General features: G+C 41.1%; 1 protein-coding gene across 14 annotated transcripts in view; it reads left to right on the forward strand.

The window, feature by feature from the left end:
- Positions 1-25,963, forward strand: part of RBFOX2 (RNA binding fox-1 homolog 2) — a 281,003-nt gene that overhangs the window by 88,442 nt on the left and 166,598 nt on the right. For 13 of the 14 annotated variants that reach the window (XR_003519656.2, XR_003519657.2, XM_027591869.2 and 10 more), the window contains exon 2: positions 5,044-5,094. Coding sequence is in view for 11 of the 14 variants with exons in the window: in XM_027591869.2 (XP_027447670.1) it covers positions 5,044-5,094 (51 nt within the window). In the remaining 3 variants the exon portion in view is untranslated. Of the gene's footprint in view, positions 1-5,043; positions 5,095-25,963 lie in introns of those variants that run through there. The other variant, XM_027591871.2, reaches the window with a different exon arrangement.

Raw genomic sequence — 25,963 nt, forward strand, 5'->3', positions numbered from 1 at the left:
TTAAAAACTTGCACACAGGGTGTTGAGATAAATAATAGCACCGATTCTCATTATTAAGGGAGACCAAGGTTCTTTCTGGTTTTTCACTATTACGAACAGCACTGCATTGAAAGTCTTTGCACGTGCTTCTTTGAGCACACGTGCAAGTGGTTATCTAGAGAGGCTACTGAGAGAAAAGATGTGAAATTACAAGAAGGTGTGTGCACTTAGCATTTTAATGATTATTGTCAAATTGCTTTCCAAAACAGTGGTCTCAATATAGTTATATTCTATTAGATGTGAAGGTGCCTATTTACTCTTCTTGCTAACTTGTGATATTTTCTTTTTCATTTTTGCCAGTCTCATGAGTGAAAAATGATATCTCAAATCCAAAAGAATGTTCATAGACAGTATGGTTTGTGAGTGCAAAAAAAAAGCGTAATTAGAAACAATGTAAAAATCTATTAAGAGGAAAATAAGACAGGTGAATAAACTGTGACATAGTTGTAAGATAGAGTACTAAACAGGAGTCACAGCTACTGAGATCCAGTAAAGATGCAATAAGGGGGATTTATCTCATAGTCTGGAGCAAGAAAAGGAAATTGCTAAAGAATACAGATGATAAGATCCATTTCTATAAATTAAAAAACATGAAGAGTTAATGCATTTTGGAGGGACATATTTATACATGATAAAATTAAAAAGGAAAGCAAGCCTTTGTCATTAAGGGTAGGCTGCTTTCAGAGCCAGGAGTTTCTGAGGGCTGGTGAGTTCCAGATAACCTTACCTGAGAGATGGGGGAGAGAGAGGAGCTTGACTTTGCCAAGGCCCATGAAGGAATGAGTCCATTTCCTCTGACATCTATCTGTGCAGCCTGCTACATTTATTTGTCTTTGCTGTTAATGTTTCTGACAATACCAGCTTGTAGGTTTGATTTTTTTCCTTATAAAAAGTTCTTTGCATTGTTGAACTCAAGAATATAGTTTATATGTGGGATATTCTCTGGGAGTGATGAATGTTAATTTTGCTTTTGGATGTTTTCCATTACTTTCTTAATCATATAATTTCTTTCTCAGACAATCTTAAAATAGTTACTGTAAAAAAATAATATGGAATGGTTATTGTAGAAGAGAAGCTGATAAAATGGAAAGAATAGGGGCTTTGGAGTCCAACAGACCTGGGTTGAAAGTTTTTTCCTTATTCAGTCCTGTGCTTTATTATCTCCTCTTTGCTGCTTTCTGCTCCTCCTCCCCTCCATCCTGAAACTATACCTGATTTAGTTGCTCAGTATCTAGTCGTTATCACCATCTTTATCATCATCATTGCTGTTAAAATCTGTAGGGAATGGTGTCAAAGTAAATTACAGAATCCAGAACAAACAAGACACTTACTGTGGATTTCAGAAGGAGCCCTGTTCTTTTTGTTGTCTCTAAGCTGTATATGTCTCCCCTGTAAAAATGAGTGTGAAAGCAGCTAACCGTGGCCCATTATTATTATTGTTATTAAATAATAGGTTGATTGACATAGAATTCACAGACCATAAATCTCACCCTTTTATTTGTTTATTTTTTAAAAGATTTATTTATTTGAGAGAGAGCACGAGCCAGGGGGAGGGGCAGAGGGAGAAGCAGACTCTACTCCGAGTAGGGAGCCCGACGCGGGGCTCTGTCCCAGGACCCTGGGATCATGACCTGAGCCGAAGGCAGATGCTTAACTGACTGAGCCACCCAGGTGCCCCAGATCTCACCCTTTTAAAGTGATATTAGTAGTTTTTAGTGTTTTGGTAGTTTTTAGTATAATCATAAAGCTGTACGTCTGTCATCACTAATTCCAGAACGTTGTCATCATCAAAACCAAACCCAGTACCTGTTACCACTTACTCCCCATTTCACCCTTTTATCCCCTAGAGCTGCTAATCTCTTTTCTTTCTCTATAGATTTGTCCATTCTGAATATTTTGTATAAATGGAGTCATACAATTTGCTGTTTTTTTTTTTTTTCACTTAGCATGGTGTTTTCAATATTATGTTGTATCAGTACTTTGTTCCTTTGTGTTACCCACTGACATTCAGTTATGGTTATATCATACTTTATTTATCCATTCATCAACTGGTGAACATTTGGATTGTTTCCACTTTTTGGTGATTATGAAATAAAGCTGCTATGCACATTCCAGTACAAGGTTTTGTGTGGATCTGTGTTTTCAGTTTTATTCCTTACACCTAATGTGGAATTGCTGGATCATATGGTAATTCTGTTGTAACATTTTGAGGGATTGGCAGACTGTTTCCAGAGTGCCTTTACCACTTTATATTCCTGCTGGCAATGTATGGAATTCCAGTTTCTCCACATCTTCACTAAAGTTTGTCTTTTTTTCATAACGGGTGTGAAGTATTTTCTCATTGCAATTTTGATTTGCATTTCCCTAATGACTAATGAGGTTGAGCATATTTTCATGTACTTATTGGCCATTTGTATTTCTTCTTTGGAGAACTTCCTGTGCATATCCTTTCCTCATTTTAAAATTTAGGTTGTCTTTTTAAGAGTTCTTTATATATATTTTGAATACAGGCACTTTATCAGATGACTTTTGCAGTATATTCTCCCATTCTATGAGTTGTCTTTTCATTTATTGATGGAGTTTCCCCCCTCACTTTACTGAGGTATAATTGACCTATAACATTGTATAAGTTCAAGGTGTACAAGGTTTTGATTTGGTGCACTTATATATTGGGAAGTGATTACCAGCGCAGTGTTAGCAAACACCTGCCTCATGTCACATAATTACTATTTATTTGTTATGGTGAGAACGTTTAAGATCTACGTTCTTAGTACCTTTCAAGTATATAATACAGTATTATTAACTGTAATCACTATGCCAGACATCAGATTCCCAGAATTGATGGTATCCTTTGAGTCCCATAAGTTTTTAATTTTGTCAAAGTCCAATTTGTTGTTTCCTTTGCCACTTGTTTTTTTGATGTCATACTGAAGAAACTATTGCCTAACCAAAAGTCATGAAGATTTGCTTCTCTGTTTTCTTCTAAGAGTTTTGTGGTTTTAGATCTGTGATCTATTTTGAGTTTTCTGTATGGTGTAAGATAGCGTTCCAACTTGATTCTTTTATATGTTGATAGCCAGTTGTCCCAACACCATTTGTTGAAAAGGCTGTTCTTACCCCCGTTGATTTTCTTGGCACCCTTTTCAAAAATCATAATTTTAACGTAATTTTAAGGTTTTATTTCAGGACTCTCAGTTGTAGCCCATCAGTCTATATGTCTACCCTCAGGCGAGTATTATACTATCTTGATTACTGTTGCTTTGCAGGAAACTTTGAAATCAGGAAACATGAATCCTTCAGCTTTACTCTTCTTTCTCAGGATTGTTTGGCACCTATAATTTTTTAAGGCTGTTATCTTTGGTGTGCTTTCTCTGGGGAGACTGAATTTATAAATGTCCAAAATAGAGACTTAGGAATCAAAAAGGAGAATGTGGATTTTCTATGATTGAATCAGTGATGAATGCCAAAATAAATTCAGCTTATTGAACTCCATTTATTTATCCATTGTTTTGTGTGCCCACCGTGTGTTAGACACTGTGCTAGATTGCAGGGAAACCGCAGTGCACAGACATGATGTCTCTGCAGTGAGCTCATGTTGGCTCCTGGCTTCATGTTTTTGAATGCAGTGTGGATGTTTGATTATCAAAGATAAGGATATAATCAAAGCAGATCTATCATTGGTGGGAAAGTACTCTTGCCAATATTTGAAAGTCCTGTCAATGCAAATTCTTACCTTGTTATTCTGCTAGTTAGAATGAAAGTATGGATGGATGGAAAAAGAGGGTGAGTATTTTCCAGGTAGCTGTGTTGAGCATGTTGAAGAAACTACAAAAGCACCATATGTTCTCATTTACACTTGGGTGTGCACATGGATCTCTTCCCATTTAAAAGTTCACTTGAAGGCAAGGGCCTTGTGTTATTGATCTTTCTTGCTGATGACTATCATCTAACTGTACTTTAAAAATATTAGGTGTTCAGGGAGCCTGGGCGACTCAGTCAGTTAAGCGTCCAACTCTTGATTTTGGCTCAGGTGATGATCTCGGGGTTGTGAGATCGAGCCTTGTATCGGGCTCCACACTGGGCATGGAGCCTGCTTAAAGTTCTGTCTGTCCCTCTGCCCCTCTTCCCCCCTTCTCTTTCTAAAAAAAAATTAGGTGTTCAGTATGTGTTGACTGAATGATTGAATGGGTCAAGCCATGAATGAGTGCTCATATCATATGACCTTATACTAGTTTAGTATATAGCCAACTTTTATTGGCTATCATTCTTGCCCTCAAGGATCTTGATTTAGTGGTTAATGTGAAGATGAGACCCTCGATATGATACACCTTTACGAAAATAAGATTTATTGAGTCATAAATTATATGAAAAGGAAATTGTACAAATGGCTTAAATGCATTTTAATATATACATGTTAGGAGTCACTTGGGTCCATAGGGTGATATAGGGCGGTAGAGGAAGTCCTGAGCAGAGGTGGGATTTCATGTAGGGTTCAAAGAATTGAAGGAACACATGTTGATAGAGGGGAGTGGCTAAAACTTCTAGGGCAAGAGGTAGTTCTCAGAACGGGTGGTACTGTTCGGCCAGGAGACTTCTGGGAAAGTATGGATGTTTTTGGTTGTCCTTGTGTTTAGGATTGCTACAGGCTTTTAGTGGTTTAGGGCCAGGGAGGCTAAAGTCCCACAATGTGAAGTTAGGAGTTGATTTGCCTCAAATCACAGTGGCTCCCTATTTGAAATATACTGGGAAGGAAACAGATTTAGCTGTATAAGGAGGGAAATAGTGTTTATGAGTAGTTTTTTAAGCAAATACTATTTGTTTGTTTGGTTTGGGTTTTGCCATTGTAGAGGCTGAACTGGGAGAGGTATGTAGTTAGAGTGGAATATAGCAATGGAACATCTTAGGAACTGTTGCAGGAATTTATATTTGATCAGTTTGGATGATTTTGGTGATTCTTAACATTTTATTTTGTCTTATAGTTTGATTTTCTTTTCTTTCTCTTAGAACGAGCCTCTGACCCAAGGTTATCATGGATTCCCAGCACGGGACAGCCAGGTTGGTATCTGCTGTTATAACTCAGATGGGGTGTGTGTGTGTGTGTGTGTGTGTTCATTCTAAGGATGCTATGGTAGAGAGCATTTCCTGAAATAATTTTGGAGAGTGATGTGGTTAGTTTCAGCAATGACTTTACATTTAGAGATACAAATAAAATATATTTTTTAATCCTAAAAGAATTGTAATCATGTTACTGAAATTGTGGATATTACAGGGAAAAAAAATCACTCAGGCACAGCCATATTGCTTTTGTTTTTTCTTCTCCAGGCTGATAGTAATTTTTTAACCTGGTTTTCTTGATGTGTCATAATTCTAAGTGTGGGTTTGTCTCTTAATTCTCTGCCACTTAGCCCCTGCCTGCACAGATTTTTTTGAGTCCTTGCAATAATCTGCAACAAGAAAATTCCATTCTCCTTCCTGGGGGAATTCAGCCTTATGGTTTTAATCAGGGAAGGCTTGCTTGAGAGAGGGAAGTTTCTGCTGCGTTTCTTTGTTAGATGGGGATGATGATTGGAAGAAAGCCCAGGTCCTACTGTGGGTAGAGCAGTACTGCTTCCTATGAGACATCCTCTGGATGCTTTAGGTGAGTGCATAAAATGCCTTCCCTATCCTTCCACTGTTTGAAACCTTGGGCAGATGAGGCTGAAGCTGCATTAGGTTAGAAGAACAGGTAAAGCTGCCTCAGAGGAATGATGTGGCTTAAGATACCTACCCTCTGAATTTGCCTCTTTGCTGTTTGGGCATATAGATATTTTTCAGGAGATTTGAAAGGGTAGCTCCTAGCACTATCTTTGAATGCCTATCCAACTTTCCTATAGGGTTGTCCAAAAAGACCCTCACTGTTAGGCTTGTCCAAAGGACATGTGTCATCAGAGTGCTAAACCAGAGTGTTGTGACATAGTTGAATCTCATCAGAGCCCCTGAAGCTGATCTTAACAACTAGGATGGCCCCATCATCAGCGGTCATCTGTTTGAGTACTTGCCCAGTTCTTGTACTTTTGGTGCTGGGTTGGCATCAGACCAGCCCCAGGTGGGGTATGGAGAAAAAGGGGGGGGGAGAGTGGTGTTGATCTCTGTGTTCATCTCCTGGTGGGATCATCACCGTTGGCATTGAAGTTTGTCCCTATGGAAGTTTTTGTTGAAAGATACAGTCATTTACTTCAAATCTAAAGAAAATGTAGAGGATTTTCTTTCTTTCTCTCTTTCTGGTTTGGATCTGCTCTAGAGCTTTTGTAAGCTGTGAAATTTATGCCCTTTGATAGTAGTTCTATATCGTGGCCATATATCAGGAAAAGTACTACTGCCTAGAAATCATACCCCAGAGGTTCTGACTGGTAGGTCTAAAATCGGGTTTAGTCATTCACATACTTAGAAATCCTTATAGGTGATGCTGTTTTGCAGCCGGGGTTGAGAACTGTAGTCCTATGGGCTACTTTAAAAGGAGTGACATTTTCTGTTTCATCCTGTACTTTTCACCTAGGACCTTTAAAACATAAAGGATCATGGCCAGTCTCTATCCAGTCTTGGATACCAGTGCATATGTTTACTTATTTATAAAATTTTGCTTATGTTGGATATAGGCTTATTTTAGATATAGGAAGGTAAAACTAATTGAAGTAAAGTATGGGAATAGACGTACTGAATTTAAAAGGATCTGAAAGGTACTGTATAATGCTCCGTTCTTCTGTGGGGATTGCAGATCAATAAGAAACTAAGCAAAAGGAATTAAGAGGAATTTGTTAAAGCACAGTTGCTTGGAACTGCTTTATTTTTCCTTTCTCTTGTGGAAGGGACCCACTTCTGTAACCTGCATCTTCATTACTCATACTGTCTCTGCTGTAGGTCTATGCAGACCCTTTTGCCATAGTTTAAAGCTGCTAATTTACTTTGAGGCACATTCTGATGGTGACAGGTTTATATTAGTTTATTTTCTTGGGCTTTATTTTGTTCTCTGACTGGATCTTTGAATTAGAGATCTTAGAGCAGTGCAAACAGGCAAATATTGAATAGCTGCTTGTTGTATTTGATGAATACAGAATCCAAATGAGTACTGCTAATTAATGCGCCTAACCTTGTGAACTCTCACTTTGTGCGCTGAGGTTTGGGAGGCATTTATCAGTGTGCAGCACTGGTCACTGAGCAGCCTGAGCTGGGCAGAAGCTGAACTTGTGATCTTTACGTCTCCCCAGAGTGGTTTGGCTCAGCAAATCCAGGAGCCAGGAGGGTGAGGTGAAGGTGAATTTTAATTGTGTGTATTTATTTGCCCTCATTCTTTTGCTGTTCCTTTCTAAACAGATAGGAACCGTCCCCAGACAGGATTTTTATTAGCATCTCCTCATGATTTTAAAAGAGGCAAAGTTAAAATCCTGGTCCTCCTAGAGCACTGTCATCGTACTTTCCCACCTCATCCTCACAGTCATCTTTTGAAGTAGACAAAACAAACACTTCTTTGGAGAGAGCAGAAAACTGAGGCACACAGAGATAAAGTGGCTTATCCAGGGTAACCATACCAGACAGTAGCTGCATAAGAACTGAAATTTGTCTTCTCTTTGTTGAGGGCCCTTTCCTCTGTCCTGGGGACTGTTCCCTGTGTGGTCGTGTGCGTGTGTGCCTGCTCACTCCCATCCTTCATTTATCGTTTGGCGGCTTCATAGGCCTCATGAAGCTCAGCCACAGATTTAGGAAGCCATGGCCCCTGGTTAAGGATTATTACCCCTGAGTTCCTTAGCACCAAGTAGACCAGCATCTCACTGTTTAGTGACCTTTTTCATGCTGTTATGTAAGCTCCCACCAGCACATTTGAATTAGAAACCTGTGGAGCAAAGGAGGGAAAAAAACACCTGCCACCTTGTAGAGGTTTTGCTTTTTTATGTGCAGTTACCCCAGCCTTCTTTCCCAATCAGTTAGCAAGTTTTATGAGATTACAAGCCATTGCATTCATAAAGCACTCCACGCACTTCACCGTGCTTGCTAATGGGCTTTCTCTGTGGAAGTGCAGGAGACGAACATTGTCCAGATTTACAGAAGTGAAAACCAGCTGGAAGGCTGAGTGTCTCACCTAAGGCTGTGCAGGAGGTTGGATTGGTGATACAATATAGCGGTTTAGATTCCCAGCTGATTGTTTCTCCGTGGTTTATGTATATGCGCAGGTGCTTATTTGAGTGTTAAGGCTGGAATATTTTGTGGGTTTGTAAGATTTTTAAATGAGAGAATGTTTGTGTGTATTAACTCCACAGAGTTTTTAGATGGGAGGGCCTTAGGAGTATCAGTCTGATTAGAAGGGGGCTTAGTTCTGCATAGCAAGCTTACTATTTTTGCCAACATTATTTGTTTAGGATGGCTTTCGGGGGCTTCTGGAGAGTACGGTGGGAATCCCGAGGCCAGCCCCTTGCCATCTCTTGGTGCCATAACTTTATGTCTGCTATATTAGGATGGCCATATAATTCATCATTCTAGTTGGAGCACTTTTGAGAGTGAAAAGCGATGCTCATTTTGGAACAGTCCCAGGCAAACTGAGACGGGTGCGGTGTGTGGTCATCTTAGCTGTAATTCCAGAACTGTAGCGAATGTCCCCTTAACTGATGTGATCAGGAATTGGGATTATGGCACAGTGCATTGCCTAACATTTAACCTGGGTGGGAACGAAACATCGCCATTCACATCTGAGACTCTTGGTTGGGTTCAAGTGTTGAGTCAGGTGTAGAGGTGAGAATAATAGTATGTTAAAAAAAACTAATGTTTGTAAAGTACTTTACAGTGTGCTTCCGTGTTTACTGAGTTTTGATCTTCACAATAGCTCTACTAGGTAGGTGGGGCTTTATTATCTCTATAAGAAAACCAGTGCAGGGGGCGCCTGGGTGGCTCAGTCAGTTAAGCATCTGACTCTTGATTTCAGCTCAGGTCATGATCTCAGAGTCCTGGGATAGAGCCCACATCAGGCTCCCCACTCAGCAGGGAGTCTGCTTGGGAATTCTCTCCCTTTCCCTCTGCCCCTTCCCCTGCTTATGCACACACTTTCAAATAAATAATAAATAAATAAATCTTAAAAAAAATAGAACCAACACAGAGATTTTTAAATGAATTTCCAATGTCACGTAGAGGGGAGGTGGCAGAAATAGGCTTGAACCCTGGATTTTCAGCCTCTAGTGTCTTGTATTTCCCTTTTGTGTTCTTCTGTCAGTGTTCTCTCTTCCTTGAATGGGGATATTCTCTTGCTAGTGTGACAAGATATTATGGAATCCTTGGGGAATGTAGCAACATGAAAAGGCTTCATATGACCTGGACATCCCTTGAGTAACTTATGTCTGTCAAGTTTTCTTCCTGTCTTGTTTGTTAAAATAGCTTGTGGTTCACAGTTTATCTTTTTGTATTTTATTTATTTATTTATTTATTTATTTTTTAAAGATTTTATTATTTGACAGAGAGAGAGACATAGCAAGAGCAGGAACACAAGCAGGGGGAGTGGGAGAGGGAGAAGCAGGCTTCCTGTGGAGCAGGGAGCCCGATGCCGGGCTCGATCCCAGGACCCTGGGATCATGACCTGAGCTGAAGGCAGACACTTAACGACTGAGCCACCCAGGTGCCCCAATCTTTTTGTATTTTAAATATAAAGAAAAAAAATGTCATAGTGTTAGGCTCTTTATCTTATTTCTAAAATGCTGGTCAGTGGCTCCTTAAAATTTTTTTCCTTTTCCTCAAATTCTGTTGAAAAGCCACTCTATCTACATGTTTGGGTGAAACACGGAAACAGTGAGAATGTCAAAGGAGATGTTCAAGTTGGCAGATGTGACTTTGTTAGAGGTTTTAATTGGGAGTGGCAGCCGTACTTTTAATTGAGAGGATAGGTTAAAAATGACCTAAGAGGGGTGCCTGACTGGCTCAGTCAGTTAAACATCCAACTCTTGATTGAAGCTCAGGTCTTGATCTCAGGGTCATGAGTTCAAGCCCCTTGTTGGGCTCCACACTAGGTGTGGAGTCTACTTAAAAAAACAAAAACAAAACTAAAAATGACCTAAGGGATTTATTTTTCAAAAGTATTTTCTTTCTTCAGAATTGGAAAAAAAATTTCTTTTTCTAACCAGTTCTTCCTTTTATCCCTGGAAATGGGCTTTATTTTAGTCAAAGTTTTTACAAATTAACTTTCAGGGCTTTTAGTTATTTTGATTGGGAGCCATGGACAATAGCAAATGCATTTTCTGTTGTACTCCTTTGGTTTGGTGCCAAAGAAATGGCTACTTTTCCTCCCTTGGGGAGAGTTAGAATGGAGGACAAGGTAAGAGAGTGTTCAAGTTCTAGCTCAGTGCTTTCAAGCTTAAAAAAGACAACAACCCCTAGTAGGCAATACCTTTAACATCATAACCCAGTACACACACACACACACACACACACGAGTAGAACTTAGAATTAGTCTTCCAAATAGTACTTACCCTTACTGTGTTGTAAGTACTGTATATTTTCCATTCCTTTCCATTCAACAATTGATTGAGCAAAATTGATTTTCTGGACCTACTAATAGATGGCAGTCTGTAGTTTTAAAGAACAAAATTCTAATAATTGTTGTCTTTAAAAATGCAACCTTAAAGAACTCCATATACTTTAGCAGTCGCTTCCCTATTCCACATCCCTCTGCAGCCACTCATCTGCTTTCTGTCTCTGTGGATTTGCCAGTTCTGGACATTTCCTATAAATGGAATCACACAATAGCTGGTCTTTTGTGACTGGCTTCTTTTCACTCAGCATAATCTTTTCAAGGCTCATCCGTGTTGTAGCAGGTGTCAGTACTTCATTCCTTTTATTGGTTGAGTAATATGCCATCGTATGGTGCAGGGAGGATTTGTACATGAGCCTACTGCCTACCTCTGTAGCTCCCTGCAGCTCTCTTACTTACAGTTGGCATTTGCCACGTGGGCGTTCTTGAACAAGCTTGACCCCAGCTTCAGTGTGGAATCACTGTCCCTTCTGCCTCACTATGCACTGCTCTTCACCCAGATGCTCACCTTCTCATTCAGATCACAAGTACACAATTTACTCCTCTGAGAAGCCTTTCCTGACTACACCAGTCTGAAGATACCCAGATACATAACCTGATCGTTCAGTTGCGCTTTCTTCAGATCTCATCATCATCATCTGAAATTGTCTAGTGCACGTACTTTATTGTGCATCTCTCCCACTAAAATATGCTCTGCAAGCTGTGACTTTGCTTAGAGCAGAGCTTGACATGTAGGAGGAGATCAATAAATATTTGTTGAAAGAATAAATGAAAATTATGTTGTTTAATGTCAAAGACTTTGAAAGGTTTGAGGCAGGGAAGTGATGTGATTTATTTTCCATTTTTAAAAACAACATTCTGGCTGCTGTGAAGTATTAAATTTTAGGAGGACCAAAAAAAAAAAAAAGGCAGCCTTAGTTTATTATTTGCTGTGTTTAATATCAGTTCCACCTAGGACTTATTTGTCAAATGAGAAATTTTACAACCCTCCTCTCCCCCACAGCTGGAAACTGTATTAAAATGCCTGGTTCAGAAGTAAATTGTTTCATACCCCTTCTGTATCTCACAATCTATAATAATTTTCTTACTGGCCCCCTTTTAATTAAAAATACTTCTGCGTTGCCTTAAATTACATACAAAATTCCTTTTTTTTTCTCTCTGCTAGGTTGTATAGAACCCCACTCAGCCTTCATGCAAGGAAGATTATAAAATGGTTGCTTCTCCCCAATCTCTGACACCAGGTCACCCATCAGTGGTCAGGTCCTCTGCGATGTTGCCTTACACCCTCTAGTGGATGAGGGGCTGGTAAATGCTGTGGCATCTGGTGTTCTAGCATTTTGCTCAAACCATATAATTAGCTTCAGATTTACTCTTGCATTTTAGATCATTTCCTTCTACAAATAGTTCATAAGCTTTTTCCTTCTGGAAAAGACCATTTCATTTCATCTGCTGCTGTCTGCCATGTGTCTAAATAACATGCCTATTCTGCTATTTCTTGATTTACCAATTTTAGACACTATATGTTGGCTTCCTAATGTTGGAGATGAGATATTAACAGTTTTCTAGACACTGTCTCCTCCTTGCTAATAAAGCCATTTGGACTCCTGGGTTGCTCAGTCTTGGTTAAGTGTCTGCCTTTGGCTCAGGTCATGATCCCAGGGTCCTGGGATCGAGCCCCGTGTCGGCCTCTCTGCTCGGTGGGGAGCCTGCTTCTCCTTCTCCCTGTGCCTGCCTCTCTGCCTACTGTGTTCTCTCTCTCTGTCAAATAAATAAATAAAATCTTAAAAAAAAAAGCCATTTAAAAAAATCAGTGTTTATTACTAATTTATGGTTATATAATAATTACATTATTATGACTAAATGTAACTGAATCACAATGATTATATTCACTTTCTTATATACTTTTTCATTTCCCTTGGAGTTATTAAATATATACATGCATATATATAGAAAATTACAATAAATAAATTTAGTAATCACTTAAAAAAAGCACTATTGAGATATAATTTCCATACCATAAAAGTCATTCAATGTAATTATACTTATTCAGTGATCTTATAAAATTCATAGAGTTGTGCCACCATCATCACAGTTTGGTTTTAGAATATTTCCATAAACACCCCGTGCCCCTCCCCCCAAATTTTCTTGAAATTTTTTGCAGTTCCCACTCTTACCCTAAACAGAAACTGCTGATCTGTTTCCTGACTTTATCTTCTCTGGATATTTCATGTAAATGGGATCCTATGATATGTATGTCACCTTTCCTGTGTGACTTCTGTCATTTAGCATAATGTTTTTGAGGTTCATCCATGTTGTAGTTAGTATGTATCACTATGTCATTACTCTTTGTTGCCTAATAGTATTTTTTTGTATGGATGTACCCCATTTTGTTAATCCATTTACCAATTGATAATTTGGATTGTTTTCAGTTTGACAATTATGAATAATGTCGTTATGAACATTTGCATAGAAGTCTTTGTGTGGACATATGTTTTAATTCCTCTTGGGCAGATTTCTAGGAGTGGAATTGTTGGGTTTTATGGTAAGCTCGTGTGTAACTTTAAGAAACTACCACGCTGTTTTCCAAAGTGGCTTGGTTTTATCCACCTTTTGATTATACAGAGTATGTTTTGGTAGCTCATTGTGGTTTTAATTTGCGTTTCCTAATACTGAAAGATGTAGAGTTGCCTTTTTATTTGCTTATTAGCCATTCATATGTCTTCTTTGTTGAGATACCTGTTTAAGTCTTTTGCCCTGCCCACTTTTTACTTGGTTCGTTTGTCCTCTTATTGAATTGTAAGAGTTCTTTATATATTCTGGATACAAGTTCTTTGTCAGATTTACAGTTTGCAAATTTTTTTTCTCAGTTACGAGATTTTGCAAGACAAATCTGTCCCCTCTCCCAATAAAACAGTACTATGTTTTCATCCTTATTTGCTCAATTTGGATAAACTCTGTGTAAGTATCATAGGAAAGAGACTATGGAAACCAGCATTTGACTGTCTTTGTTCAGTACTGGTGATTGCTCCCAGGAAGATTGGTAGGTTTATACTGGGTTTGTGATTGGCTGACATAGCCTCCAGATCTTTAGTGGCAGGCATTTTTGGGCAAGAAAGCCCTTCGGGTAGTGAAGAGCAGTTACGCTGATTTCTGCTTGTCCTAAGAGGTGTGATATGGTAGAGGGTCAACCACAGTCGTTGGCTTTTTTTTCTTCTTTAACCAAGGCACTGTAGTTTCCGTAAGGCTGTTTCATAGAAATTCCTCCGGACACACACACATGCACACATCTGCACAAACCACACCCTGGCTTTGGATTTAAATATCAGTGCTGCCATTTCAGGCTGTATGACTTTGGGCAAGTATTTTCCTTCTCTGAGCCTCAGTTTCTTCATCTATAAAATAGGAATAGTATCTACTGTGAAAGGTTGTTATGCAATTAGAGGTAACATACGTAAATTTCCCAGCATAGGATAGGTCATTAAGTTATTTTTCTCATTAATTTTATGGAAAAGAGGCCTTAGGGAAGCTTTATAAGGAAATATTTAGTTTCTGCAGTCTCTGATTTAAGTCTTTTTCGTTTTGATTTACCATGTGAAATGAAGTATATCTGTAGATTTGAAATTTCTAATTCAGGAACATAGCTTTACCATATTTCCAAGAATAATATGCTTGTGTGTGGGGAATGAAACCTGTGTAAGTTTATTTACGTAACTCATTATGGGTCTTGGCAGCATCAGTAGAAAGAGGGAGTCAGTTTTGAGACTGTCATGACTTGAACAGAATCTGGCCAAACTGCACCAGACATTCAAGGCTCTCTACAACCATTGTGCTCATTGTTAGTCCCTTCCACATATTTCTTCTACTATGCATGACTCCTCAGAGTCCTTCAGATCTCTGTCCTGGATATTTATTTCTTCCTAGTGCCTTTTGTTTGAAATATTTCTCCTGTTCCCAGCAGAACCCTAAGTATCTTTCAGGATCCCTGGCCATAACTTAACCTGCTGTATGAAACCTTTTCTTACTGCTTCTACTCATTTGAACTCATTTAACACATCATATGCATGAGCATTTCCATAAGTGTCAGATCCAGTGAGTTTGGTAAATTTTATGAAGACCATGAGCAAAATTTAACTTCTTTAAGGCTCAGTGTTCTCATCAGTGAAAGTGAGGAGGACAGTACTTACTTTTGTAAGCATTACATTTCTAAAAATTTCCTAGGTCAAGAGTGACTTATTAGCTCATGTGATATTTCACTGCCTCTACCTTCTGCTTTTCCTGTAGTCTAGAAAGTCTCTTTTCATCTCTGGGCCCAAGTTTTTTCTTTTTCCTTTAAGGACCCTTTTGGCTCTAATGGGTTTGACTTTGTGGTTCTTGGCAGTATCACGCTTCCTTATGGAAACAATGGGAGTTTTTATCACTTAACTTCCTACCTCTGAATTCAGCAGGGCTGTTCTGGATCTGTGGATAGATGAGTGACTCGAGCCAGAAGCACAGAAAGGATGGCTGGCTTTCTTCTCATCGCTCTTCTGTACGCAGTTTCTTTGTCACATCCTGTCTTTTATTCCATGGTTTGACTTCTTCCCCCGGCTTTGCCAGTTTTTACTCCGTTTGGGCTTGCTGTGATTTTAGGTTGTCAGAACAGTTTGTATTCGTCTCTTGACCCAAATCCTTATTATTTTATAAATGGATGGATCATAACTTCACTGGTTGGCTTTCCAGTAGATTGGCCTGATCCTTTGTATATAAGCATTTGATTTGTGCTGTAATGAGAAGCTTAATATGGCCTTCAAAAAGAATTATCTGACTAAAGATTATTAATCACTGGGACTACTTATAAAGGAAAACTATAGAATTTTCTTTATTAGCAGTTTTCAAAATCAGGTAATTCATCTCTTTAGAATTGTTTAGGACGGCCACATAGTAGACATAAGCGGCAGATAGTTATCATCAAACCTGGCTTCCATTTCGTGAGTTACTTTTAAGAAACATGATAGATCTTTTCAACCCTTTGTTCTTCAACAGACAGCCACTGGCAGATGATTTAGAATGAAACCAACTGGTTAAGTGTAAGATAAAGCAAAAGGCCTCATAGTTGGTGGCCAATATAGTTATGCATTTCAGTTATAGATTAAATATTTTTATTTTCTTGATAGCATTAGTGTATGCCATTATACTGAGCTGATTTAGGGTTGATTTAGAAAGGCAGGGGGAATACAACAGATGATTTAAGGTCTTTGTGTTAGAAAATTCGGTGCCACCAGAAAATAATTTCAGTAAGTTCTATTTAATACATTTAAACAAAGGCTCAGCTCTGATCTCACTGGAGTATCACTATTCTGCTTAGCTGTTTTATCTGCTGAAAACTCTTCAGTGGATACTCTGGGACTTCCATGACTTGGCCCAGTCTTTTTCCTTCTATGTCTTGTAAGGTACTCTGTGTTCTAGCCACACTATGGGATGGGGTAGTGTAGCTTTGAAATCAGATATGGATTTTAATTCTAATTTCTTTATTTATGGTATTTTGCATGTTTAAATAATGGCCATCCTTTACCATCATTTAAATCCCACTTCAAATGCTGTCTCCTTCATGAAGTCTTGCCTGCTGAACTCCCAAAGCACAGTATTTCCACTTTGTAATGGCATTTTATCACCGCATATCATCTTATGGTGATCCATACTGTTCTGTGAGAACAAGAACCCTATCATAATTTGTGATATTCTTAAATACTTTGCTCAAAGTAAGTACTCAGTAAGAATTTGGTAAAGGGATAAATTAAAAAGTAAACTTATCTTTAGCCTTCTTGAAATACAGAGACTGCTCTGTTGGGATTTTTTTCCTGTGGAAGATTAAAAAAAAAAAACGAAAAAACTTTGTTCAGGCTTTCACTAGGTTTTTTGCTTTTGCCTTGCCAGAGCTATATAAAAAATTAATACTTAAGAAGGTAGATATCTGATCTTCAGCAAGAGAGTGCCTCTTACAAGTTTAATGGGTTTGGTCAAGTGGATATTAAATGTAAATCTGCCATTTTGTGGAGCCATAGAAGGCTCTTAAACCACTCAATAAACATCCTTATTGAATTAGTAGAACTTTTCAACAAGGGCCTCCTGTGTATCTCCTATTTTTAGGATTTTTCATTGTTCTCAGAGCATCTTCAGCCTCTGCTCTCAGATTTATGGTGTCATGTGGATCATAGATTCATCTAAGCTAAAGATGCTTCTAGCTCCTTAATTTTGTTATTTTGTTATTGTTGTAGGGAGCTCATGCACTAATTTTAGCAGGTGTGTCTTAATTTTAGAGTAGCAAGTGGGGTTCCCAGGAAAAGAGAGCTAACATGTATTGAACAGCGATTAGGTGCCAAGTCCTGTATAAAGCATTTATAGCATGTGTTATTTTATTCCTCCCATTTGCAGGTGAGGAAACCAAGGCTCACAGAGATTTAAGTCATTGCCCAAAGACTATGTAGCCAATAATTAGTGAAGTTGGGTTTTATTTTTATTTTTATTTTTTAGAGATTGGGGGAGAAACATAAGCGAAACTAAAGGCTCCAATGCGGGGCTTGCTCACAACCCTGCAATCATGACCTGAGCTGAAATCAGAGTCAAATACCTAACTGACTAAGCCATCCAGGCACCCCTGAAGTTTTTTTTTCTTAAAGATTTCATTTATTCATTTGAGAGAGAGAGCGCAAAAGAGAGCACAAGCAGGGGGCGAAAGGGAGAAGCAGGTTCCCACTGAGCAGGGAGCCTGATGCAGAGCTCCATCCCAGGACCCTGGAATCATGACACAAGCTGAAAGCAGACGCTTCCTGTGTGAGCAGCCGTAGATAGCATGGAACTGAATGAATGTAGCTGTGTTCTAATAAAACTTTATTTGAGGGCACTGAATTTCATGTAATTTCTACATGTCATGAAATATCCTTTTTTTTTTCCCCAGCCATTTAAAAAAATGTAAAAACCATCTCAGTTCATGGTCTGAATGCAGGTTGTACAAAAACAAGTGATAAGCTGGATTTGGTCCATGGACCATAGCTTGCTGACTCCTTATTTAGACATTGCTTATTGATAGTGCAGTTTTTAACCCTGTGAAGAATAATTTAATTTAAAAACGAATGCTATTAAAGTAGTAATACTAGAAAAGGCTTAATTTCACAGTAGAAAAAGGTAGGATTTTTTTTTTTCTCCATTTCCTTTCAGGAGTTGTTACATGTTCATTAGTTTCTTTACCATCTACAAAGTGGTTAAAATGGAGCTATCCTTGTCTTGGTAATACATGAAAAAGTTTCCAAATAAAGACTGTATAGTATAGTGGAAAGACCATGCGTCATGAGGGAGTCAGGAAACTTGACTTTTTCGCTAATTTTGACTTTGCATATGTCACTTTAGTTCTTTGGGCCCTTCAGTTTCCTCATAGAAGTAAGGAACTTGGAGACGTTAATATTCGAGATCTTGGCCAACTCTTACATGCTCTTTATTCTACTCTTTGTCCGGAATGGTGCTGTTAAACAATTTTCATCTATAGAAACTCTTAAGTACTTCACCAGTTAGTGTTGTTGCTGTTGTTGTTTTTAATTGTTTCACATTATATTGGGTTTCACATTGTGTTGGGGACTATTTACAAAAGCGGTTTATTTCCGCAGTGCTAGTGCTATAGCCATTTCTAAAGCGAAAGGCAGCCGTGACTGAAGTTCTGCCATCCTGAGATAGCTAACCTGTTTGGAGATAAGCCGCAGAATACAAAGTGAGGGGGACTAGGGAAATCAGAAGAAGAAAACGTCTGTCCTTACTATGTAGGGGCTTAGGAAAATTTCATAACTGGAAGCCTTGTTCTCAAGTCGGAGTCACACTCAAAGGACTTTTGGCTCTCCTGGGGTGGGGGGAGAAAAGGGACAGAGCAGCGGAGTAAGTGGCTATGTCTGTTTTTGTCAACAGAGGGCACTCAGAGCAAAGCAAGTGCTCTGTGACGTACTGAAGGCTCTGCCCTGCTCCCCAGGCAGGCACGGGGCAATGTGCAGTGGACTCACCATGCCTCTATCTCTTGCAGTTTGTTTGATCTGTGCCCACATTCTCAGACATTTGTCCCATGCTGAAGTCGGATATTATATTTTATTATTATTGTTATTTAAAGGAGGCTCTACGCCCAGTATGGAGCCCAGTGTGGGGCTTGAACTCAAGACCCTGAGATCAGGACCTGAGCTGATACTAAGTGTTAGATGCTTAACCGACTGAGCCATCCAGACTCCCCAGAAAGTTGGATATTTTAAATGTAGTCCTAATAATTCTTATTTGCTTTAACCTTAAATGGAAAACCAGTTCCCTCAATGTCTTGGAGTAAATTCTCTCATGTTGTAAAGTCTGGGCTTTTGGGTGAATGTGCAGTACCAGGTTCTAATTTAATTCAATCTCCAGGGAGCAGATATCATGAAAGAGCACTCAGGATCTGTGTAGCATATTGTAAAGAGACTTTGTTCTTATTACCTGGAGTTGTGGTCCTCAAAGTGTGGTTTTCCAGAGCAGCAGCATCAGCATCACTTGGGAACTTACTAAAATTTGTGGTCTCCCCCTCCCCCAGACCTATCGAAGCAGAAACTCTGTGGAAGGGGGCCCAGCCTTCTGGTTCAGAATGCTTTCCAGGTGATTCTGATGCACAGTCAAGCTGAGAACCATTGCCTGGGACTTCCTGAAATCCATGTGGCAAGCACTCTGCAAGGGTGTTCATCTTCATCACTACTTTCCACATGGGAACACCAAACCTAAACAGTTTCATACATATATTAAGTGGTAAATTAGGGATTTGACTCCTAAAGACTCCTGGAGTCTTTTTGACTCCAGAGCCATGCTGTATTGTCTGCAAAGAAGATGCTAAGACACATTGTATTACTTAAATTCATTTTTTAAAAAAGATTTTATTTATTTGAGATTGAGAGAGAGACAGAGATCACAAGTGGGCCAGGGGGGAAGAGCAGAGGGAGAAGCAGACTCCCTGATGAGCTGGGACCCTGACTTGGGGCTTGATCCCAGGACCCTGAGATCATGACCTGAGCTGAAGGCAGCTGCTTAACCAGCTGAGCCACCCAGGTGCCCCTATTTATTTATTTATTTATTTATTTAAAGATTTTATTTATTTATTTGACAGAGAGAGACACAGTGAGAGAGGGAACACAAGCAGGGGGAGTGGGAGAGGGAGAAGCAGGCTTCCTGCCGAGCAGGGAGCCTGATGCGGGGCTCGATCCCAGGACCCTGGGACTATGACCTGAGCCAAAGGCAGACGCTTAATGACTGAGCCCCCCAGGCGCCCCCATTTAAATTCATTTTAAAAAATGCATAAAATCTTTTTATTGTTTATTTATTTTTTAAAAAGATTTCATTATTTATTTGACAGAGAGAGAGAAAGAGCGCATGCTTGCACAAGCAGGGGGAGCAACAGAGGGAGAGGGAGAAGCAGACTTCCCGCTGAGCAGGGAGCCTGATACGGGGCTTGATCCTAGGACCCTGGGATCATGACCTGAGCTAAAGGCAGACGCTTAACCCACTGAGCCACCCAGGTGCCCCTAAAATCTTTTTCTTAAAAGTAATATACTTTCATCAAGGAAAATTGAGAAAATATAGCAGACCAAAAGAATAAAATAAAAATGGCCTTAATATATTTAACTTTGGGGCACATCAATGGCCTGCTTTTATTGCTGCGTTTTTGACACAGAGGCTGATCTGCTGGATGACAACATGAAAAAACTGGGCATAAGGCTTCTATAAATAACAGTTATTATTTATTGAGTACCTTCTGTGTGCCAGGCATCGTATTAATCACTTACATAGAGCTTCCCATTTAGCTTTTATAACAACCGCATGCACTAGATGCATCAGGTAGTGTTTTGCCCATTTTACAGAAGTGGAAACTGAGAGTGGACAGAGTCCTAAGTACTTTGGAACCCAGATGTTTCAAAACTCCCAAAACTGTGCTTCCTTGGTATCATTTACTTCCGTTCCTTTTCGTGGTGCTGCAGGTTGTTAGCTACTGCTCGGGGGTGGGCGCAATTTTACAATCTCTTTGGGGACATGGAAACTAGATGTAGAATAAACGACACTAAAGTCAAGACAGAGCAGGGGTAGACTTTAAGACCCAAGCAAAGCTGCCATCCTGCCTAGTTATCTCCCCCTGCTTGTGTGAGTGTGCGCCCTTTCTCTCTCTCTCTGTCAAATAAATAAATGAAATCTTTTTAAAAAGGGTCAGTGTGAGCAGCAGAGCACGGGATGGAATGGCAAAATGAACAGTTGATCGGAAGGAGCGGGGGCCGGCGTTTGGAAACCAGGGATGGCCAGGGAGTCAGTCTCCCTCATTACATTTCCCTTCCTGAGGAGGTTGTAATTCCTTTGAGGCATTTTAAAACGGCTTTATTGAATATAATTTGATACTATGCAATTCATCCATTTAAAGAATATAATTCAGTGACATTGAGTATGTTCACAGGGTTGTTCAGCCATCACCACAGTCAGTTGTAGAACATTTTCGTCACTCGGAAAAAAACTATGGACCCCAAATCATCATTTCCCAGTTCCTCTATCCCCTTCTCCCCTCATGCCCTCGGCAACCACTAGTCTAGTTTCTGTCTCCACAGATTTGCCTGTTCTGGATATTTCATAGAAAATGGACTCTAATATGTGACCCGTTTGTGTCCGGCTTCTTTGACTTGGCATGTTTTCAGGGTGCCTCCACAGTGTGTACATCAGTGCTTCCTTCTTTTCTGTTGTTAAATAATATCCTATTGTGTGCACACACCACGTCTGACTCATGTTTTTATCTTGGGAAGGGAAAGGTAAAGAGAATGGGACAAAAAATAAGAACTCCTCCTCCTATTTGAGAATGGAGGGAATAGGCAGGTTACCATGCAAAACCAGCCTGTCAGGCTGTCTTGAGGAACTGTGACTAAAGGCAGAGGTAAATAGGACTCCTGGCAGCCGCTGCTCCATGAGTCGTTCGCAGCAGAGCAGCTGCTCTTCTCACCTGAACTTGTGCGGCCTTCAGGGAGCTCATTGTGCCGCTCCCATGGGTTGGCCAGCGCCATCGCTCCCTACAATACCTCCTGTGGAACCAGAGCCGTCTCTGCCGATCTAATCTGGGTACATTTCCCTTGGTCGCTGCAGCTCTGCGTCTCCAGAGAGTTGTCTCTAAAGAGCTGCCAGTTTGTTGAGTGCTGGCAGTTGCAAGATTAGTTCTGCCCACACGATTTGTTCAGTGGAGAGTACACCCGTCGTTCAGGTCCTGATCTTTGGCCAGAAATAGCAACTGCCATTCCTATGTGTCTTTCTCAGCGTCATGTTTGGAGGGCTTCTTTTGCAAGCAAACCAGGTGCCGGGTGACTTTACTGTTGTCCCGTTGCTTTCTGTTGGTTTCTTTCCTGGTTTAATATTCAAGGAACAGAGAGTCCTGATAGGACTTCATGGGCCAGGACTGTAAGTCCCAAAACCTTTTAGTTTGTGTTCCAGAACGGTTGTGGCTGGCTTTTTGCTGTGCCTGAACGTTCAGTCTAGTTGAGAGAGTAAAATGTAATTGCTTGTCTTAATATCCCGGCTCTTCTGTGGTCCATCTGCCGTGATACTGGAACACGAATGCAGCGGAGGGAGCATGGGCTTAGCCCTCAGGTCCCCTTGAATGCCAGGACTGGAAGTGGTTACCTCACCCTTGTTCTGCTGAGGGGGAAACCGAGTCTCAGAGAAGTTAGTTGACTACCCAAGGCTGTAGTCTTAGTTCTTAGAGCTCTGGCTGGTGGGTCTGTGATACAGAGCCTTCGTTCTCAGGTCAGTCCCTTTTCCCAAGTGCAGTGCTGTTTCCTGAGGGACGTGTGCTGTCATGACTAAGGAGTGGCCCAGCCCTGCTCCAGTCCCTCCACAGTACAGGTTTTAAGGTGTGTGTGAGACAGCTTGACAGATTGGAATTGTGAAGATGAAAATTTGTGGGGCTTTTTTTTTTTTTTTTTTTAAAGATTTTATCCATTTGACAGAGAGAGAGAGACACAAAGTGAGAGAGGGAACACAAGCAGGGGGAGTGGGAGAGGGAGAAGCAGGCTTCCTGCTGAGCAGGGAGCCCGATGCGGGGCTCGATCCCAGGACCCTGGGATCATGACCTGAGCTGAAGGCAGATGACCAACGACTAAGCTACCCAGGTGCCCCGAGGATGAAAATTTGTTAAGTGAGAAAGAGCAAGAACACTGGTTTGTGAGTTTGGGTGCCACTGGCTGGTAGAATGCAGCCCCTTCTGGCCTTCCCCAGTGACGGTTTTTGGTGAAAATTCATGTTTTTGATTATATGATTGTCATTCTTTGAGAACCCCATGTCTGTTTGCTAAAAAATATATGTGCTGCTGCACCAGCCCAACAAGCAGTAATCTTGTAGCGCCTGTCTGAAAATGTTTGCTCATGACTGCCAACTCCATGCGTGGTGTCATTTCTTCCCAGTGTAACGAGAAGAGAAAAGACCAAGATTCCTCTCCCCTAGTACGTGGCCCCAACTGTCCCTCCCCTCGCTCTTGGTTGGCGTGTAGTGCTCCAGAATGCACCTCGTGTTCCAGTAGCCCCCTGGCCCCGTGACCCTGATAGATTTCTTCAGCGTGACCGTAACTGCTGGGGTCAGCCTTAAAAGCAGCCCCTTTCCAATGGAACACAAACCGGGCGGTACTTTTCTCCCTCCCCACCACGTCCTGTCTGTCCTGGCCTCCCTCACCAGCCTGCACTGCTTCGCAGGGAGAGGGTGTGTCCTTCACTCTTTGCCCAGCACCCAGCACAATGCACAGTAGATAGTCGTTAAATAATCTTTGGCATTTTCATGCTGTTTACCAGTTTCTGGTGGGAGGGGTAAGGTGCAGGGATGCTAATACAGTTGTCAGCTGGCGGTGTTATTTCTTCATAGAAGTTGCTTTATAGTCTTCACGAATAATTTACAGTGACAGCTACTATTTATTGAATGCTGACGGTGCATCAAATACTGTGCATAGTGCACACTCCCCCTCAGTTCCCCGCTATTCTTAGCAACCTTCCCTGTGAGGTAGGTGGTGGAAGCCCTATCTGACAGATGAAGAAAGTGAGCTTTGGAGAAGTTTAGGTCACAGAGCTGGAAAGTAGTGGAACAGGTATTTGAACCGGGGCCTGCCTGACACTGGAGCCTGTTTTTTTAATAACCATGTGGCGTCTCCTTAAGTAGTTAATTTGCTGAGCATTCCTGTAAAAGAGAGCTGAGTCACTTATGTTCCCTGAGACTTATAAATGAGACATCTGTGCTAGCATAGGGCATTCGTAGCATAGTTTGGATTAAATTTGGCTTTGGGATTGTAGAGCAGAAACAAAGGGGAGACATAAAGAGCCTCTGCCACTTCCTGAAGCTGATTTGCTTTGGCTCCGTGATGAGGAGTCTTCGCTCTTTGAGTCCAGAGTGGGTCAGGTCATTCCTAGTCTACACCGTTCCTGAGGGATGCGTCTGCCTGGCCATTCCGGATTGTTTCGGATGGGCCTTGCTCTGGTTCCGGGGACTGCACTGAGGCAGGCTCATGTTGGTCCCAGGGCTGAGTTGTTTCTTCAAGGGTCTCCCGTTTCCATCCTTTAGTAGGAGACCTCTTTGATTTTATTTTGATCCACCCTCTCGCCCCCCTTTTCAGTTACTGGGAGTTTAGAATTGAGTTGTTGAGTTGTGGCTGTAGATAAGAACACAGGGAATGCAGTTTTTGGTGGCTCTTCAGTGACCAGTCCTGTGGAGTCCCCATAGTGTCTTGCGGATAGGGATTGGCTCTTTAATTCTCTGCTCTGAAATATTTTGTGTATACCCTTAAAATGGGAGAGAGATTTCTGAGGAAACAAGAGGTGTCGGGGTCATAAGATTTTGAGGAGACAGGCTCTTCCTGCGCTCTCCCCTGGGGGGAAAGAATGTAGCCAGGATTGAAGGGCATTGCCTCAACCAATTCAGTTAAGTGGCCCAGTCCTGGATTAATAACTTGGGCCGATTTCCCAATGGATTTGGCAAGGTATTGGGTTTCTCTCTCCCCAAACCCTCCCTTCTCTCTGCTCTGCACATGTGTGCTAACATCATTATAGAGAGGTTGCATCTTGCAATAAGATATTCTTTTTAAAAAGGAGGGGCCTCCTCAAGAGGATGGAGAGAAATTCAGGGAGAGGGAATGTGATTATGTACTCTTGTCATATTTTCGGAATGGCAGACTTTGAGAAAAATAGTACCATGGAGGCCAGCAGGCTGCTTCCCTGCTGTAAGGGCAAGGGGACAGGCAGGATGGTGGCAGTGTTGATTTCAAGCACCTAGAGCAGGAGCGCTCCTTACTCATTTTGTGCTAGAGCAGTATTAAAACTGCCCTTTTGCATTTGCTCGCTCCTCCAGATTGTATTACTAAGAATCTGGTCATTAAAGAACAAGCGCTCTGTTGTTCATGAAGGTCAGAGGTTATAGTCTTCTGAGTTTGGTGGTCAAGTGTTCAGAAATATTTTACAGATTTAGTTGAAAACCTGAGCAGATGCTCCTGCTCTTGTTTACCCGTGGGGATCGGGTGACATTCTTCCCCACCCCTTTGGGAGCTGACCAATCACAGCGTGGAGTGGATTTCAGTGCCTCTCTGGCCTCCTCCCTTAGGAGTCTGCCCAGCCCAGGCTCTCTGGAGCCTTGGCCGGGGCTGAGCGCTTAACTCTTGGGTGTCTGAATCACAGGGAGCTGCTGACCTTGCAGTTAGCTTGTTCCCTAGTTCACATGGACTCTCTGAGCCCATATAACGTTAAGCTAAGCTTGCTGTGTCCTCAAGGGAATGTTTCTAATGAGGCAAGGTGCAGTGCATTGAACTTGCAGAAGCTGATTTCAAGCTTTAATGCTGCCAATAACCAGCAGTGTAACCTTGGGAAAGTTACTTTCCCTACTTGGACTTGATTCCCTTTCTGCTAAGTTAGGTGGAAAGGAAAGGGGGAGAATGAACATTTGTGCCATAGCGATATATGCCAGCCACTGGCGTTTTACGTATGGCTAGCCTGAGGTGTGAGGACAGACATTGAACCTGTATTGCGGGCCTCTTCTGAAGCAGTTTGCTTTTTACACTTTGCCATCTGCAGGGTACACACCATTCACCCGATTTTATAGATGAGAGGAGTGAAGGCTAGGGAGGCTATCCGACTTGCCCAAGGTCAAAGCTAGGAAGGCCCGTCTGGCTCTAACGCCCAGGCTTTCTTCCATTCCACTGGGCTGGCTAAAAAAGCCCTAAAAGTCCTTCCAGCATTTTCATTCTCATGCTCAGAAAGCTTTAACTCCTTAGTGGCTTTTAGCCCTGCCCTGTGGAAGACCAAACACTGCTGTCTTCCCGTTCACAGCCCTGTCCCTAGAGCGGGTGAGTGACTTAGAAAGTCC

The sequence above is a fragment of the Zalophus californianus genome, chromosome 9, assembly GCF_009762305.2.
Source record: "Zalophus californianus isolate mZalCal1 chromosome 9, mZalCal1.pri.v2, whole genome shotgun sequence".
Classification (NCBI taxonomy): Eukaryota; Metazoa; Chordata; class Mammalia; order Carnivora; family Otariidae; genus Zalophus; species Zalophus californianus.